At 37.9% G+C, this 18,394-nt stretch overlaps 1 protein-coding gene across 1 annotated transcript in view; it reads left to right on the top strand.

The window, feature by feature from the left end:
* Window positions 1-18,394, top strand: part of ADAM9 (ADAM metallopeptidase domain 9) — a 98,506-nt gene that overhangs the window by 53,459 nt on the left and 26,653 nt on the right. Inside the window, exons 15-16 of the mRNA XM_033104882.1 lie at window positions 6,210-6,315; window positions 10,859-11,042. Coding sequence (XP_032960773.1) covers window positions 6,210-6,315; window positions 10,859-11,042 — 290 coding nt within the window. The remainder of the gene's footprint in view (window positions 1-6,209; window positions 6,316-10,858; window positions 11,043-18,394) is intronic.

The raw sequence follows: 18,394 nt of genomic DNA, 5'->3' as shown, positions 1-18,394 counted from the left end.
GACTGAGCCCCTCAACCTGTGCGATCTGACACTATCTCCAGGAAGATGGTGTCAGAATGGAGTCGAATTGTCAGACACTCACCTGATGTCAGAGAATTACTTGGTGGTGTGGAACTGAGTATTGTATAATAGGCATGTTAATGCTATTCACAGCTGAGCTATGGTAGTAAGACAATTGCTTTCTTTCTTTAGAGTTAATAATACATATTTTTTTTCTCTCCCTCTTTGTGTTTGGTTAGTTTTCTATGTTCTTACCACGAATTGAGTTGCAAATTGTTCACCAGTGGCCTGGGGTCTTTCCTTGGTGTGATTTAAGGGCATCAGTATTCTGCTAATTTCAACCTGTTTGAAGACGTCTGACTAGGGAGCTGATTCTCTTTAGTTTTGATTAGTTGTCCTCTGTATTCAGAGAAATGGAATCAATAGGAGTGTGTGTGTGTGTATGTATGTATGTATATCTATATATTTATCTATATATATACAGGTGTATCTATCTATCTACCTATTCATATATATGGTTTAGTATAAGGAATTGGCTCACACAATCCTGGAGACTGGTAGATCCCAGATCTTCAGGGTAAGTCAGTAAGCTGTAAAGTCAAGTCAGTTGAGTCAGTGGTATAGTTCCAGTTCAAAGCCTGGCAGGCCTGAGACCCAGGAACACTGAATGATTCAGTTCAAGTCTGAAAGCAGAAAAAAAGCCAATGTCCCAGTCTGAAGGCCCTCAGGAAGAATTCCTTCTTAGTTAGGGAGAGTCAGCTTTTTTGTTCTATGTAGGCTTTCAAGTTGTTGGATAAGGCCCACAAACACAAGGGAGGGTGATCTGCTTTACTTGTTCTACCAATTTAAATATTAATCTCATTCCAAAAACACTATTATACAATAACATAGAATAATATTTGACCAAATATCTGGGCACCCTGTGGCCCAGTCAAGTACATACATAAAATTAACAATCACAAGCCCACCCCTTGTCAACTTGGCACCCATATGCATCTCCTTACATCAAACATAATCTCCAAAAGGAGAAAGAAACAAGGTCATACTTCCACTTAACATGATACAACGATCCTGTGTATAACCAGAAATGCACTAAACCCTTCCTTAGAGAAAAAGTCCTTGAGTGATGTTTAATCTTTTTCTTGATAACCCCTAACTTAAACACTAGGATGTAAAATTAGCAATGCTTATACTATCATTTAAACTCGGTACATCTTATATTACACAATAAGGACATAAGAGCAAAAAAACCCAGATATTTTATTTATATATATATATACTTCTATATATATATATATTCACAAATATAACAAAAAAAGATATTCATGAGAATTAAAGTCCTCATTTCTGTAACTGGTCATGTAGTCATAGCTGGTATTTTCAATAACTTTCTTCATTATCCAGTCCATACATCCTTTGCTTTCAGCAAGCATCCCCCTGGTCATGGTCCTTTACCTGGTGGGGTGACCCAAACTTTCATTCCTGGAGGCTCTGCAAATGGCTAGCCAAACTCATGATATTCTCTGGGCCAACACTGACCCAGGTCAATATCCAAGTTAGTCAAGGAGGAGGAAGAGCTGACCCCGTAAGGGCTCAGGTTACTCCTAGTGGAATCCATGGGAGACCAGAGGTCAGTTTCCATGAGCACATTAGGGTAGTGAATGAATACAAACCCTGTCTGAATTGGGTTATTGCAGTTTCCCATTGACCTTAATCACAGGGCGTGGTAATACTAAGAAAACATCTTAAGGGATCTTTTGTAGTGGATGTAATCTTTCTTACCTCCATTGTGGAATAGTAATCCAATTTCCTCTTGGTAATCAGGATCAGTCACCCCAGCCAGCACAGTAACTCCCTTCTGTTCCTGTTCATTTAGAGGCATGAAGAGTCTAAAGTGGCTGGATGGAAGTCATAACTTCCAGATCAGTGAAATCATTCTTGTGTCTCCTGTTGGAAGCTTCCCTCCCTTTGGAACTAGGACAGCAGAGCATAAGGTCGTGGGAACAGGAAGCAAAAATCTTGCTAGCGGGTCACTAGGAGAAATAGGAAGTGGTGCCACTCCCACTTCTACACCTTGATTCCTGGTCCCATGAGTACTGGCTACGTCAGGAACAGCACCATGTACCAGATGCAGATTCAGAGCCTACACAGCCTTCTGGAGAACCTTACCCCTTCCTGCAACCTCTTGCCACTAGCTGGCACTGTAACTAAGTCTTCAAAAGGCTTTTCTACCATTCCATAAAACCAGCCATAGCAGGGGGAATGTGGCAAGACCAGTGAATTCCATGATCATGGGCCCATTGCTATACTGAATTTGTTGTGCAGTGAGTTCTTTGATGAGAAGCAAACCTGTGTGCAATACTATGATGGTGGATAAGACATTTTGTCAATCCATGGATGGTTGTTTTGGCAGAAGCATTGCAAGTGGGGAAGGCAATTCTTATTCAGAGTAAGTGTCTGTTTCAGTAAGAACAAAACTGCTCCTACCATGATAGAAAGGGTCCAATCTAATAAACCTATCACAAGGAGCCATATTGGGCACTCAGTGTTGGTCTCTGCTGCTGGCAGATTGGGCGTTCGCAGCAGCCACAGCCGGGTTGTCGTTGGTGAGTGGAAGTCCGTGTTGCCGAGGACATGCTTGACCTCCGTCCTTGGCACCATGGCCCCTTGCTTATGACTTCATTGGGCTGTGACAGAGATGACTAGGGAAGGAGGTTGACTGGTATCCACAGAATGGGTAGGATAATCATCCTAATCCACTTTACTATATAAAATCCTCGCCTGCAAGGTTACCTTATGGTGAGCGGTCACATGGGATACAAATATCTTCATGTGTTTTGTCCATAAAGAGATATCTTATGATATCTTGGAGAAGGGAAAGATGATTAAGGTTCCTGCAAACTGAATTATAACACAGGGCTGGAAAGTTGCCATACCCCTGAGAGAAGACATCGAAGGTGTATTGCTGGCCTTCTAGCTGTTAACAAACTGCTTCTGGTGGTTCTTATTGACCAATATGGAGAAAAAAGCATTTGCCAGTTCAATAGCTGCATACCAGGTATCAGGAGATATGTTAATTTGCTTAAACAATGAAACCAAATTGCCACAGCAGCTGTAATGACAGTTACCACTGGCTAAGCTCATGATAATCCACGGTCATTCTCCAAGATCTATTTATCTTTTGCACAGGCCAAACAGACAAGTTGAATTGGAATGTGGTGGGAATTACCACCCCTGCATCTTTCATGTCCTTGGTGGTAGTAATAATCTCTGCAGTTTTTCCGCGATTGTGGTACTACCTCTGATTTACTATTTTCCTCTGTGTAGAGGCAGTTCCAGTGGCTTCCACTTGGCCTTTCCCATCATAATTGCTGTCACTCCACAGGTCAGGGAACCAAACTGGGGATTCTGCTAGCTGCTATTATGTCTATTCCAATTATCCATTCTAGAACTGGGGAAATAACCACAGGAAGGGCTTGGGGAACCTTTGGGCCCACTGGGAGACAGATCTGAGGTAAAAGTCCTTTGGTCACCTACTTGCGGAAGTCCCTAATCTGACTGGTAGACTACAATGACATTTGGGTCCCCCAGAATTAGTGTCAATTCAGAGCCAGTGTCCAGTAGTCCCTGAAAGTTCTTACTATTTCCTTTTCCATAATGCAGTTACCCACTGTAAAAGGCCATAGGTCCTGTTGGGGAAGGATGTGAGAAAAATTAACTATACATTTTTGGCAGTGTATTAGGGTCCTCTACTTCATTTAAGGGGTTCTGGGTCTATAATATGGCTCAAGTCTGGGAATTGATTGAAGGGTTATGACTCAGTTCTTTTGATTCAAGTTAGACTTTCGTTCACTTGACATAGAACTTTTCTGCTTATACAGATATAGTAAGACTTTGTAGTCTTCCTATCTTTTCACTTCTAGGAACACCATGATCAACTAACCAGTGCCATAGGCCTGTGCAAGTCAGACTTTGACTTTGCTCTCCATTATGGTAAACGTGGCCACCTACCCTTTGCATTTGAGTGCCTTTGCACTTGGTCCCTGCCACTGGGGATCCAGTTATTCCCATCGCATTTAGGTTTCCCAACTTATTTACCTTAATAGTTACCTTAGTTCCCCAAGTAAAGTGGCTTACAGAGAAGAGCAATCACGGAGCTTATTTAGGTATGCTGGGGCTTCCCTCACAAATTTATTTCTCATCATGATGAAAAGTGTGTCTTCTGGACCGTCCCAGAGTGAGTGAGTAGGTCTGAAATGGCAGACCCACTCTAGCATTAAAACATTAACAATCTGTGAGATCATGGATCTCTTTTCTATATTAAACCAAGGCAGGTCCAGCATTTCCATCTTGCTCACTGTGAACTGCTCTTTGGTCCATGTTTCAGCAAACCAACCACACACACTGTTACAGTCCTGTCTTAACTCCCCTTGGTACAACATTAAATGCAAAATCTCTGCTCATATCAATAAATTTGGCATGATTCAACTTTATATTTCTTCTACCATTATCCCACACCTTTAATATCTGTTCTCCCATGTGTTCTCTAGATTTTCTGTGTATAAATTTGAAAATAGAAGTGGTTCTATTGGTGTGCAGCACACCTTCTCATGGGTCACACTTACTACGTCACCTTTGCTATAGGTCTAAAGCAAAGAGGGGTGGTAGCGGTGAGTCCTGAGGCCACTCAGCATTGTCTTGCATGGTAACTTCCTCAGGGATGCCACTATAATTTCCTCAGGCAATGCAGGCTTAATCCCTTTAGATGGGAGTGGAGAGGCTGCTTCCTCTGACAAAGAAGGCGCATCATAATTTAGGGGCTCAGTGTCCCCAGCTTCATCAGGGTCTTCCCATACATCCCCATTCCAACTTTTTAGGATCTCATTCATTCACAATCAATGCCCTCACCTTAACGATACTCACTCACACTATGAGGCTGGGAGTTTATCTTGGGTTGTAATTCAGCTACTTGGAGAATGATTCTGGGTTTGATTTTTAGCAGTCTCCGCCCTGTCATTACAGAAGATAAGGGTCTTTTCAGGTCACACACAGAAGCTTTCAGGTTACTGATGCAGTGATTGAGCTGCATGCCTCGCATACTTCAGCTCATCCTTTGTCCTCACTAACTTGTCTAGTATTATCAGGAGCAATCAGCCAATCTCATTACACTCATTAGTTTGACAAAAAAGCTGGATTTATTTCTTCGAAGCTAGAGTTGTTGATTTTGGCCAGACTTCTGTTGTCTTTAGTCTCTGTTGTACTCCTTACCTTATGGTGGGCAAGATAGGCAGGAGGAGAGAAGACTTAAAGAGAAGTCTTGTCAACTTCTGATATATTTTGCAGGAATAGTCAGGTTATTCCAGACTGAAAAAGTGGTTACAGATAGGCATTTTAATGAAGTAAATACTATTATTTACCAAAGAGAGGCCCGCAAAGAAGTCTAGGACTAAAGGAACCACAGTTACTTTTTTTCTTTGAAGACTGTCTGAAGTGTTCATTTTTCATATTACTTGATCCTCTGTATTTTTTTGCTCCAACTCCTTTCACCCCATATCCACTTTCTTTTAAATTAAACAACATGATATCAGATATGAAAGATTGGGAAGTGAATTTCCTATATTAAATAGAAAGCACAGGCATTTTGGCTTAAAAATATTTCCAAATAAAGTATTTTTAGGAATGTATAATTAAGTAGAAAAAAATGAACAGTAAGTAATACCTGTATAAAATAGAAGAAAGCAAGAATGGATTGATACTTTATCAGCTATCATGGCTGTTTGTCAGTCTGTCTAATTAGTAAGAATACCTAAATTAAGCATTCATATATGATAAATTAAAAACCAAATAATAGTAGCTGGCAATGTTTTCACCAGCCCTTCCTGGCCTGACCTAACCAGAGGTTCAGTAGATACGTGTTTGAGAGCAGTGACGATGACTATTGGTTTTAATTTATAGTTTCATCTTGATTAATGACCTTTCTGTGAGTGTTTGAGTCTAGGCTAACTTTTAACTACAATCTAAGTTTCATTTTTGCAGTTGGTTCTTAAGTATAAAATGTAGAACAAAAATGTTTTATTTGTAAGGCCTGAAACTTTTGCAGAGGTGTTGAGACCGTTCATTTGGGTATATGGACTGTCATAGGGACTGCTTTTATTTCTGAATTAAATTGCTGTAATTTTTTTTTTTTTTTTACATTTTTGATGTTACAGAAGCCAAGGCTGCTCCAAGAGATTGTTTCATTGATGTGAATTCTAAAGGTGACAGATTTGGCAATTGTGGTTTCTCTGGCAATGAATACAAGAAGTGTGCCACTGGGTAAGTGCTGGTGAGGTTATAAAGGAATATGAAAGATTGTACGACCAGTCATCTCTAGTAGCTTTTATAACTCCTTGTGATTGCTGACTTTCCCTTAAATAATTTTCAGTTACAATTTTGCAACAAAAGGCTTCAGAGAGTCTCTGAATAGAACAGTAAAATAAGTCATCCCCTTGATGTCGTTATCTGTCTGCAATCTAATGGGTTTAGAATCTTACTTTGTTTATGTGTGTTCTACAATAAGAGCCCCAAATAAACACTGTACCTCTTTTTCCTTCCTCTCATTAAAAGATTATGCTGTTAAATCCATAAAGGTATAGAATTATTTCTGGACTTCATTAATTTCTTCTAGCTCTATATAACTTAAAAGAGACAAATTAAAACTTTTTTTCTAAAACATTTGCTTGTACAAAATTAATAATATTAAAAATTATAAATGAGAAGAAAGTCATTCATAATCTCAATCCATATATATTCACTAATTTCAGTGTCTTTTTTTTATTTCTGCGCATTATACATTCACACACTGTCATCCTATATAATTGGAATAATTCTGTAACGCTGGGCATCTCTTCTTCCCACACCACCTTCTACTCTGCCAGTTAAGCTAAGCAACAATGCTTGCTAAGTATTGTTGTGAAACAATGCTTACTAAGAAATAACAACAATGACCTCCGTGTCGCTAAATCCAACAGACATTTTTAGGTCTTCATGATACTTGACCTCTTAGTAGCATTCAACTATGTTGACCGTTTTCTCCTTGAAGAAACCTCTTTCCTTAGCTTTTCTATAGAATGTTCTTGTAGTATTTTTTTTGTGTGTGTGTTTCTGGATGCTCCTTTAATGTGTTTACTTGTAGGTTCATCTCTCTGTCCAGCCACTAAATGCTTCAGTTATCCTGGCCTACGTGTGGCCTTCTGCCACAGGGCCGAGGCACATGCTGTTCCTTCTGTCTGGCCTGCTCTTCTCTCTCCTCCAGATCTCAGTTCAAGTATGACTTCTCTGAGGAAGACTTCCTCAGATATCCCTCTTATAGATGTTCTCAATACCTTTCTTGAGGCTATATAGAACAGAGTAGATCGAGGGAAGTTACAAAACAACAACAAGAAAGTATTTCAAAAGGGGATATGAACATAACTGTTCTGACTATCTTGTATAGTCTCAAAAGTAGTTGTAGATGTAAGTTCTCTTGCATTTATATAGCACTGTTTTTCTGGGGAAGTCAAACTATTATTCTTAAAAGTTTTTAGTATATTCAAATTCCATGAGAATATTTTATGTCCAAACCACTGCCTTAGTCAGAACAATTATTTGATAATTACACTGCCTTAGAATAAGATAGATAATTTAATGTGTAATTTTCCAGATAAAAGGAAGATCAGATACAAAACCAGTTCTAGGCATAGTATTGTCATAATTCTTTTACGGTGTTTAGAAGAGACCAAGGAGGAGTCTGTCCTGCAGTTTGGGGAGACTAAACCCATGTTGGCTAACAAAGTTAGTCTAAATCAAAGTGAGAAAAGTAGCAAGTTGAAGGTTGAAGGAAAAATGAACTGGTTAAAAAGTTGTATGCTTCTTTTTCATTGAGTTTTTTTATGTTGTGTTTCCCTTATTTTTCATTCATAATATTTTCTAATGTACATTGTGATTTCTCCTTTGACTCATAGGTTATTCAAAGTGTATTGCTAATTTTCAAATATATGGGAACATTCTGGCTGTCTGTTTGTTATTGATTTCTAGTTTAATTCCATTGAGAATATGCTGTGTATGGTTTCAGTTCTTTGCAATTTGTTGAGATATAAATTATTGCCCAGCATATGGTCTATTTTGGTGAATGTTCCACGTGCAATTGAGAAAAAGTGTAGTCTGCAGTTGTTAGATGAGTCAATTTAATTAATGGTCTTATTCAAATTTCCTATGTCTTTTGGGGGTGTGTGTGTGTTTTATCTGTTTGTCCTTCAATGTCTAAGAGAGGTGTGTTAAAATCTTCAGCTATGATTATGAAGTTTTTATTTTGCCTTTTGGTTCTATACAGTTTTGCTGTATATGTTTTGAATTTGTGTTCTTAGGTGCTTATGTTATTAGGTGCATGTACATTTAGGAATGTTATGTCTTCCTGATGAATGGACAATTTTATTATTATCAAATTTTCTTATTTATCTTTGGGATATTTTTTGTAGTGTCTGTCACAGTTTCATTTCCTTATGAAACAAAGGGTGATTTCTTTGTTATCACCCTTCATCACTAAACTGTCAAGTCCAGTTACACATTCAACTATTTGTTGAATGAATGAAGGAACAGGTGATATAGCTAATGGGTGGAAAAATCAGTATAACTGATTGAATGAACTGAGATAAAACATTGGGATAAGTGGATTATGCAGACTTGGAGAGAATTTGCTAGACATTCCTTATCCTTGTCTTTAACCTGGTTTTATTTCCATAATTTTATGAATATCCTGATGAAAATATAAAAACTACACTTACGAAACTTACAAATTACTGGGTAGCTGATTTGGAAACATTTTATAATTGTTTTATAAGAATATCTAATAAGGATAATGTAATATAGTCATTAGGAATACACATTTGAAGTTAGACTCTCTTGAGTTTGAATGCTCTTTTAACCACTTAAGATCTCTGAGACTTTGGACAAGTTGCTTCAGTTGCATACCTCATTTTTCTCTTCTGTAAAATGGAGATAATAATGATACCTATTTCCAAGTGTCATTTCGAAGACTGAATGAGTTGATGGATGTTAGTATTAAGAAGAGTTCATTGTAGGACTCATCCTCATCATCACTATGTTTACAATCATCCTCATCATAGAAAATGTCTAAAATCTAGAAAAGTGTAAAGAAAGTGATCACATATGGCCCTACCATCCAGAGATGCTTTGTTAAATTTGTGTTGTATTTCTTTCTCATGTGTATATACATTCATAAACGTGTATGTGCATCATATGTATGGATATACACACAAATACATATGTGTACTGAGAAACCCCCATATACATATACTTATTGCATAGTATAATTTACATTGTTTTATAAATCATGTATTCATTTCCACTATATGATATTTGGTGGACTCCAACAGATGTTAACTGAGGTCTGCTTTATGCTATGCTTTGTTTTAGAGGTTTTCATATCTAATTTCAACCAAATATGTGAGATAGGCATTGCTGTTTATCTTATTTTTCAGATGAAGAAACTGAAACTTAGAAAGTTTAATTAAGCACTTGACTCAGGTTACCTAGTGAATAAATGGCGACATAAGACTAAATGCACATTTGGGACAAAATGACTAAGTCTTGAGTACAGGATAGAAGGAACAGGAGACTTAATAGTAGCTTATACAAAAAGTAAATAGAGGTTTTTAACTAATGATAAGTTCAAGGGCGTCAATAATGCACTGTAGTTACATATTAATGTAACTTACCATAAAAGTTTCTATAATCTTGGGCTTAATAGAAGTACAGTATCAAGATTAAAGGAAATGTAGCTCCACTGTGTTCTTTGCTTGTCAGGCTATAACCAAAATTTCGTGCTCCACTTTGAGCACTATGCTTCAAGAGGCAATGGAATAATCTGGATCATATTTAGAGGGGAGTTTCCTCGTTGCATGAGAAATGATTGTAGGATATAGCTCTGGTGAAGTATTTAGGAACTACATGATAATTGTCCTAAAATAGCTGTCATGTGGAAGAAAGAAAATACATTACTTATGTGGTTTCATGTGGAAGATGTGGGATCAATGAGGAAAAGTTATAGGGAGATAGGTTTTTAACTGAAGAAGTAAAAGAATATTATGCTAGCTAGAAGGGGAATTTTTAGGAGGTGGTTGAGTTAGAGGAATTGGAAAACAATATCCTATAATAACTTGGTAGTGATATTACAGAGGAGGTTGAAGGATAGGATAGATGCTTAGATCAGAAGACAATCAAGTAATTAGGAAACTTCAATACAGCATCATAAGAGTTGGTGTTAAGTACTTACTGTGTTATGAAAGGATGTAGGAAGGGGATTTGACTGACACAGCCTTGGTGAATTGAGTTAATGAATTGAGTCTAGGTAACTAAGAGTTAGCCAAGCCAAGAAGGTTGGAGTCCTTTCTTAGTTATTTCACATTACAGAATCGAATTTTCTGCTTACCATAATTCTGTTAGAAGACACAGTTGATTTTTGGTATAGTTCTTTTATTTTCTGGGTAATAGCATTCTTAAAGTTATATTTATTAAAAAAACCTTACTAGTTAGACTTTTTTGATTCCTAGACGTAGTAGTGAAGAGGGATTAGGTGTGGGGAAAAAAGGAGCATCAGCACCACCCGGTTCCTTACTGATTTGCACCTTAGCATCCATGTATCTCTTTTCTTCTCTTCCCTGCCATATTTTCATCTCTGTTGTTCTCATGTGTCTTCTTTGTTGAGACCCCCTTCAGCTAAATAGCAGTAAACTCTCTTGTCTGCATAGAGATGTATAATTTTTCTTTTGTAGCTACACCAGGTGCATTTTATGTTTGCATTACTTTTCTCTCTTTGTAGGAATGCTTTGTGTGGAAAGCTTCAATGTGAGAATGTACAAGAAATGCCGGTATTTGGAATTGTGCCTGCTATTATTCAGACTCCCAGTGGAGGCACCAAATGTTGGGGTGTGGATTTTCAGCTAGGATCAGATGTTCCAGATCCTGGGATGGTGAATGAAGGCACAAGATGTGATGTTGGAAAGGTAATTAAAATGTTTTTGTTTACAAAGAAAAATTTTAAGAACTTATTATACCAAGCTAAGTGGATTTCTTTTCTGATTATAAATCTATATTTATTATAGCGATTTTGGAAAATACAAAGCCTCTAAGAACAAAATTAAGAATAGCTATAGTTCTATCAAGATGTCGTCATTAGAGGTCATACATTAAAACCTGTGGTTTCTATGTTACAGTATTCTGTGCATATTTCTCTCCCCTATCAATGTACTATAATTTATTAGCCAGTCTGCCAGTATTGCGACACTTAGATGATTTCCAGGGTTTTGGGTGTGTTTGTGTGTGTGTGTACACGCTCGTCTGTGTCTCTGTACTAGAAATGTCATAGTGCTTGTCCTGCCCAGGATCCCTGCTATCCTGACCACAGCTATTTAGATCAGATAAGAGCCAAGAGTTAGCCAGCCCCTGACTTAATGCCAGTGGTTCCATATGAGAGGATGAGCTAGGCCAAATTCCCTTTTTTTTTTTTTGAATATGTAATTAAAGAAAGATAATTAAAAGTAAGGCAGAAACTGTAAGAATTCTTTGAGGGATGTCATGAGTTAGGCGCAGGGCTAGAAGGATTATGGCAAGCTTCAGCCACTTACAAGAGATATAAAGGAACAGGATTGTTGAGCAAGTTGAAGAAACCACCTCAGAGGTGAATAGAGGAGGAAGAGAGAACACATTTGACTGATTTTGTGACACATGAAAAGATAGGTGGACTCTCAAGTTACCTCAATTGATACCAAGATTTCAATTCCAATTCTGTCCCCTACTTAGAAAAAGACCCTTATATTTTTGTGCCTGTCCTTGCCACTACATAAACTTGACTGTTTCAGTTATTATAAACAATGCTGAGGTACATGGCTTTCATAAATAAAAATTTCAGAATATCCTGATTGTCTTTTGAGGTTAAACTACTATCATGGTGTACATACTTTTAAGGTTTTAGATACAGTTTTGCCAAATTTCTCTTTAGAAAAGTTATTACTCGTTTATCTTTTTAACAGTTTCCAATAAGTGTTTTAATTCTGCATATTATAGTCAAGATTAACTTCTATTGTTTTAAAGCTTTTTATTTTACTCTTTTCTGATTATTAGTGATGTAGGTATTTTTGGTCCTATATATTTATTCCTTCCGTTGTGAGTTTTTTTGCTGATGTTCTTTTTCTAAAAATTAGTGTGTTTTTCTTATTGATTTTATAACTTGACTGAGAATGCATCTAGCGTTCCAAGGTTATATATGATTTTAGCTATTGGCTTGGGGTAGATAGTAGTTTTCATTTAATGGAGTATCCTTTTAATTCTAACTAATATGAATAAAAAAAGAATAGATTTTAAATTTTTAATAAATTTAACATTTTATAAGTAGTTTTTTCAATAGCTATTGAAATGATCATTTATCCCCCCTTAACCAATTGATGTGCTGGGTTACATCAATAAATTCCCTAAAATTAAATTATATTCCTGGTGCAAACACTAGTAATGTTGAATTTTTCTTTAGATATATTCCTGGCTTCTATGTGCTGGTGAATATACTTTTGTATTTCTGAAGCTGTATACCTAGGATTTTTTTGTTGTTGTTGAATTTATGAAATTTTACTGTATGGATTATAGTCAGTACTCGTAAGTCTCACAGAAACTCAGATAAGACTGAATTAAAGCATAATAGGAAATTTATTGATTCAAACTACAGAATCAAATAAAGAGATTTGGAACCCAAAGGCCCAGATAAAGGTCCTGCAATTCCTTTCCTGTATCTTCCATGTCTGTTTCTCCCGTGTTGGCTCCCCACTCCCCCAGCTTTTTTGAGATACAATTGACATATAACATTGTGTAAGTTTAAGATACAATGGGAAGATTTGATACACATATACAACTTTTTTAAATAATTACCACAATATGGTTAGTTAACATATTCGTCACTTCACAGAAATAGTTATTTTTTTGTGTGTTAGGAGAACTTTTAAATGTACTCCCTTAGCAACTTTCCAGTTTTTAATCCAGTATCGTTAACTATAATCATCATGGTGAGTATTAAATACTCAGAATTTACTCATTTTATAACTGGAAGATTGTATCTTTGAAAAGACAGTCAGTGGCAGCAGCACTCTAACCCCTTTCTCGCCTGAAGGACAGTGTGAAAGAAAATTCTCCCAATGGATAGAATTTCGAGCAGTGCATTAGGTTATTCTCTTGGAAGTTTGCTTAGAAGGAGAAATGGCCAGACCTGCTTTACATACCAGTTCATTCCTGGAGGGGACCCATCCTCTCCTTCATTTAAAGGTTTCTGGATCTGTAATGGCTCAAGTCTGGAAATTGATGGAGGGCTCGTGACTCAATGTTTTTGATTCAGGTTTTTTTCTTGTTCACTTGACCTAGAAATTTTCTGCTTATACAGCTCTAATAAGAATTTATTAGTAGGCTTTCTATCTATTTTACTTTTAGGAGGACCGTGATCAACTATCTAACACTATGGTCTATGAGAGTCAGACTATTCTCATTCTCGCTTTGACTCTGCTCTCATTGGTTTGACAGTTGGGGGCTGTCACTTGGCCCCTGTTACCCTTTTATCCAAATACGCTGATTGCATTTCAGTTTTCTCTTTCAGTGACCACAGTACCCATTGTAAAGCCTGGTCTACAGAGAACAGTGATCACAGAGCTCTTCAAAGATGCTGGGGCTTCCCTCACAAATTTATTTTTCACAGTCATGGTGAAATGTGTGTCTTCTGAACCCTCTGAGTGACTGAGTAGGTCTTAAATGGCAAGCCCACTCTAACATTCCAATCTCCTTAAGCCTTTCAATTGTTTCTTTTACCTTAAACCAAGACAGCTCCAAGATTTCTCACTCACATGGGCTACCTTTTGGTCCATTTTCAGCCACTTAACCAACACACTGTTACAGCTTTTTCTGAATTTCCAACCTGCAACATTAAATGCAGAATCTCTACTTAGTAAGCCCATATCAGTAAATTTGGCCTGATCCAACTTTATGTTCCTTCCACCATTATCCCATACCCTTAATATCTATTCTCATACATGTTCCCTAGATTTATGTCTGTATAAATTAGAAAATTCAAGTAGTTCTTTTGGTCCCACTTTGTACCTCACCTTTAGAGTCCTGCTGATACTTAGTCTAGTTATTATTCTAGAAGCAAAGAAGTGTGGTGGGGTAAGTCCTGAGGAGAATCAGCATTGTCTTGCATGGCAACTTCCTCAAAGGAGGCTATTAGAATTCCCTCAGGCAATGCAGCAGTAGCTCCCATTTCTTAGGAGTAGAAGGATCTCTATTGAGGATTGGGAGGCTGCTTCCACTGGCAAAGAAGATTCATCAGAAATTAGAGTCTCACTGTCCCAGCTTCTTCAGGGTCTCTGACACATCCCCATTTCAGCTTTCAGGATCTCATTCTTTCCCAATCAGTGCCCTCACTTTAAATGTAGATATCCTGTGAGGCGAGGAGTTCGACTTGTTCTGTCATCTCACCAGTTGCAGGATGAGATTCTGGGTTTGATTTTTCAGAGATCTCAGCCCTGCTTCTACAGGAGGTGAGGGTTTCCATCAGGGCACACATAGAAGCTTTCAGGTCATGTATGACTTAATTGAGCTGGGAATTCTGATTTCTGAGCTCATCCTTTTCTTTCCCTACTTTGTCCAACAATATTAGGAGTAACCAGTCAATCTCACATTTGTTAGTTTGACAAAAACGTTCAAAAGTATCATATACAGTTACCTAGATCTTGATTTTATAAATGTTGATTAGGAATAACGAATGGTGATACTTTGCGTATCTCTAGTGCCATGTTGCACCATGGACTATCGATAGTTTCTTTACTATTAATAGAAATAGAGTCATTAACATCTTTAAATGTAATTAGGTAAGAGAACTAATTCCATAAACACAGGAACCAATTTAGAAAATTCATGAGATAGATAGATAGATAGATTATAAATAATTGACTCACATAATAATCATGGAGGCTGACAAGACCCAAGGTTTGCAGTTGGGAAGTTGGAGATCCAGGGGAGATAATGGTGAAGCTCCAGCCTGAGTTTAAAGGCCTATGAACCAGGAGAGCTGATGACAGTTCTAGTCTGAAAGCCAGCAGGCTCAAGACCCAGGAAAAGCCGATGTTTTAGTTCAAGTCAGGAGGCAGGAAAAACCACAGTCCCAGATTGAAGACAGTTAGGCAGGTGTAGTTACCTGTTATTCAGGGGAGAGTCAGTCTTTTTGTACTATACCAGCCATCAGCTGATTGGATAAGTCTCATCCACGTTAGAGAAGCAGTCTACCTTACTCAGTTTGTTAATTTAAATGTTCAACTCACCAAAAAACATCCCCGCAGAAACATCCATAGTAGTGTTTGACCACATATCTAGCACCCTGTGTCCTTTATATATGGATGCATACAAGTAATTATCACATTCAGGTATTACAAATTAATGAAGTTCGGAGTAAAAATATGAATTGGAAAAAGCATCCATAATAGATGGTGGATTGTAATATTTATCTTCCTTATCTGCAAAATCCTCTCAGAATGTAGAGGAATAAATAGGGAATAAATTCCAAAGTGTTAAATACGTGAGATTTCATCAGTAGACAAAGCTGTCCACAAGTTTTGAAAAACTGAAAGAGGACAGAGAGTAGTTCGATGTAGTAGTAGAACCTACAGCTTACAGTGCAAATTGATAGGATGTGAACAAGAGACTGTACCCTAGCCTGGCAGAACCCTAAACAAATCGGTGATTTGAAAATAATGATTATAGCTGAGAGCGAGGTGAAGCATGAGACTGAAAATGGAATTACTTTTAGTCTACTAGTGGAGAAGCTAGTCTCTTCTCCTGTCTGTCTGCTTGTTTTATCCTGTCCACAAAGCATCAGCAACCATTTACCTAGTCCTCTAGCTTGGAGATGAGAAGATAAGAATTTTGGTGTTATATTTGGTCATGCTATGACATGCCTGTCTCCCTAGCCTAACCCTAGTACATTGTTCCCCTTTGTGCATACTGAACTATAACTGAACTATAGATCTCTTGTTACATAAAGTTAGATAATTCTCTGAGGAAGCTGAACGACCAAGACAGAATGAGAGAAAAGATAAAAGCCTGTGAGGATCAATTGAAGATTTTTAAATTCAATTAATTTAAATTTCTAATTCAGAGAAAGAAAACAGAGAAAGTGGACAGTTATGAAATTTCAGAGTTTGTGAAGAAAATTAGCATTAGTTTCCAGAGACAAAACAAATAAACAAATAAGCAAACAAAACTCCCCAAATAGGTCACATATAAAAGAATGAGATTGAGAACCAAATTCTGGAAGACAGGGAGTTTCTGAAAGATTCTCAACTTAGAATTCTGTACCCAGCCAAAGTATCAATCGAGAGGGCACAATAAAAACATTTCAGAGATTCAAAGGCTTAGAAAATTCATCTTTTATTTATTCTTTCTTAGGACATCATCTAACTGTAATGTTCCAGCAAATGAGGAAGTAAACCAAAGAGAAAGAATTTTAATCTAGGTCATAGAAATATGTCAAAGAGAAATTCCAAGATAATAGCTGTATACCAGGCCAGGAGAATAATCAATTTAGATTGGAGCAAGGAGGTCCTGTAGGGAGGTTTCTGGAAAAAAGGAAATTATATAAGAGCTTTTTTTTTTTTTTTTTTTTTGAGGGTTTGAATGTTTATGTGACAACGGCCAATTGTGTAAGAAGAAAGGCAAGTGTTAGGTGCAGTAAAAGCAAAGGCCATATAAGAAAGAAAATATACTTAGTATTTAGCTTTGAAATGAACAGTGTTTTGTCTTAATTGTTGTCAAGGGATACCTATTCCCCACCTCATTGTTTCCTCCAGGAAGAACTTCCATTAAAACAGCCTTCGTGGGTTTTTGAGTACCTAAGCAAATTGGCTAAATATGAGGCCCAAACAATAACAATTTGGCATCCAGCCCTTGTGAGAGCTATGGGATCCAGCACCATATGTCAGGGGACCTGGAAGGAGTCTTGTCCCCTCTGTGTCAGGTAATAGGCATACAGACCTCAGTCCTGGATGTGGACCCTGCAGTGGCCTTTGCTTGACTCGAGCCCTTCCAGGCCGTGGGAAGTCTGGAAGCCCCTGCAAAACAACATCATAAACAATCACCCATGGATAAGAACTTTTGCAGAAGTCCAGATTTCTAGTGGAGAAATTCCAGCACAATGTTGAAGCAAAAAAAATATTAGTTGAACACAATGGAGAGGGTAAGAGGAACAGTTTGACTCTACTTGCGTCACCCTTCACCCAACATGGCACAGCTTAGGGCCAGGAGAGATCGTTTCAGCCCGTGATTACTGCCAAGGGGGAAAAGGAGAGCAGCTGAGTGAGCTCCCAGCTTCCTCAGCTCTGCAGGGCTCATTCTCTCTTACCCCAAACACAGTACTGACTTGTGATCTGCATGGCTGAGGGGGAAGAAGAGGCTGGGAGAGGGGCATAGGACTCTTGGAAGATAGTAAAAGGATGCGGATCCTGCTAACTGGATAGCAGACTCCACCAAGAAGCCCGCCCACAAGTGGCTGGGGATGCCTTGCCTTTAGATCCCTCCATATGGCCCAGGGACACCCCCAGCACTTTGTGTGCCTTACCCAGACACCCCCTAGTCCTGTGGCCAGCACCTGTATACCCTCCCAACAGTGGTAACAAGAGTGAGCTTTTGCAGACAGCTAGTGAGCATGCACAGAAAGCCAGCCAGAATCTGTGAGCCAGAGAGAAACCACAAACGAGCTTTTAGCACCACCCTTGGGAAAGCAAAAGGGAGGTTGTCAACACTTGGCTTGGTGTGTTGCAGAATCAAGAAAAGGCAGTAAGCTTAAGAATTCTGCCACAAGAGGGACCCAGAAGTATGGAGCAGGCATAACCAGAGAAGATCTGAGAAAGTCTCAGAATCTCTAGTTGGGCTGAAGGAAGGTAGGACTTCTCTCATGAAAGCAGTTAATAAAGACTGGAGGAGTTGACTGTTGCTTCAAATGAGAAGACAGCAATCCAAAACTTCAGAAATATGAAAAATCAAGGAAACATGACACCACCAAAGCATCACAATAATCTTTCAGTAACTGATCCCAAAGACAGGTTGATCTGTGATTTACCAATAAAGAACTCAAATAAATAGCTGTTTTAAGGAAGCTCAGTGAGCTACAAGAAAATATAGAAAGACAGTTTAACAAGATCAGGAAAAAGAATACATGAACAAATGAGAAGTTTAACAGAAATCATAAAAAAGAGTGAAACAAATTTTGGATCTGAAGAATACAATGAAATGAAAAATAAAATAGAGAGCATCAACATCAGAATGGATGAAGCAG

This window comes from Rhinolophus ferrumequinum, chromosome 4 (assembly GCF_004115265.2).
Source record: "Rhinolophus ferrumequinum isolate MPI-CBG mRhiFer1 chromosome 4, mRhiFer1_v1.p, whole genome shotgun sequence".
In the NCBI taxonomy this organism is placed as follows: Eukaryota; Metazoa; Chordata; class Mammalia; order Chiroptera; family Rhinolophidae; genus Rhinolophus; species Rhinolophus ferrumequinum.
Note: the sequence above shows the minus strand (reverse complement) of the source record. Positions and strands in the feature narration are given on the sequence as shown.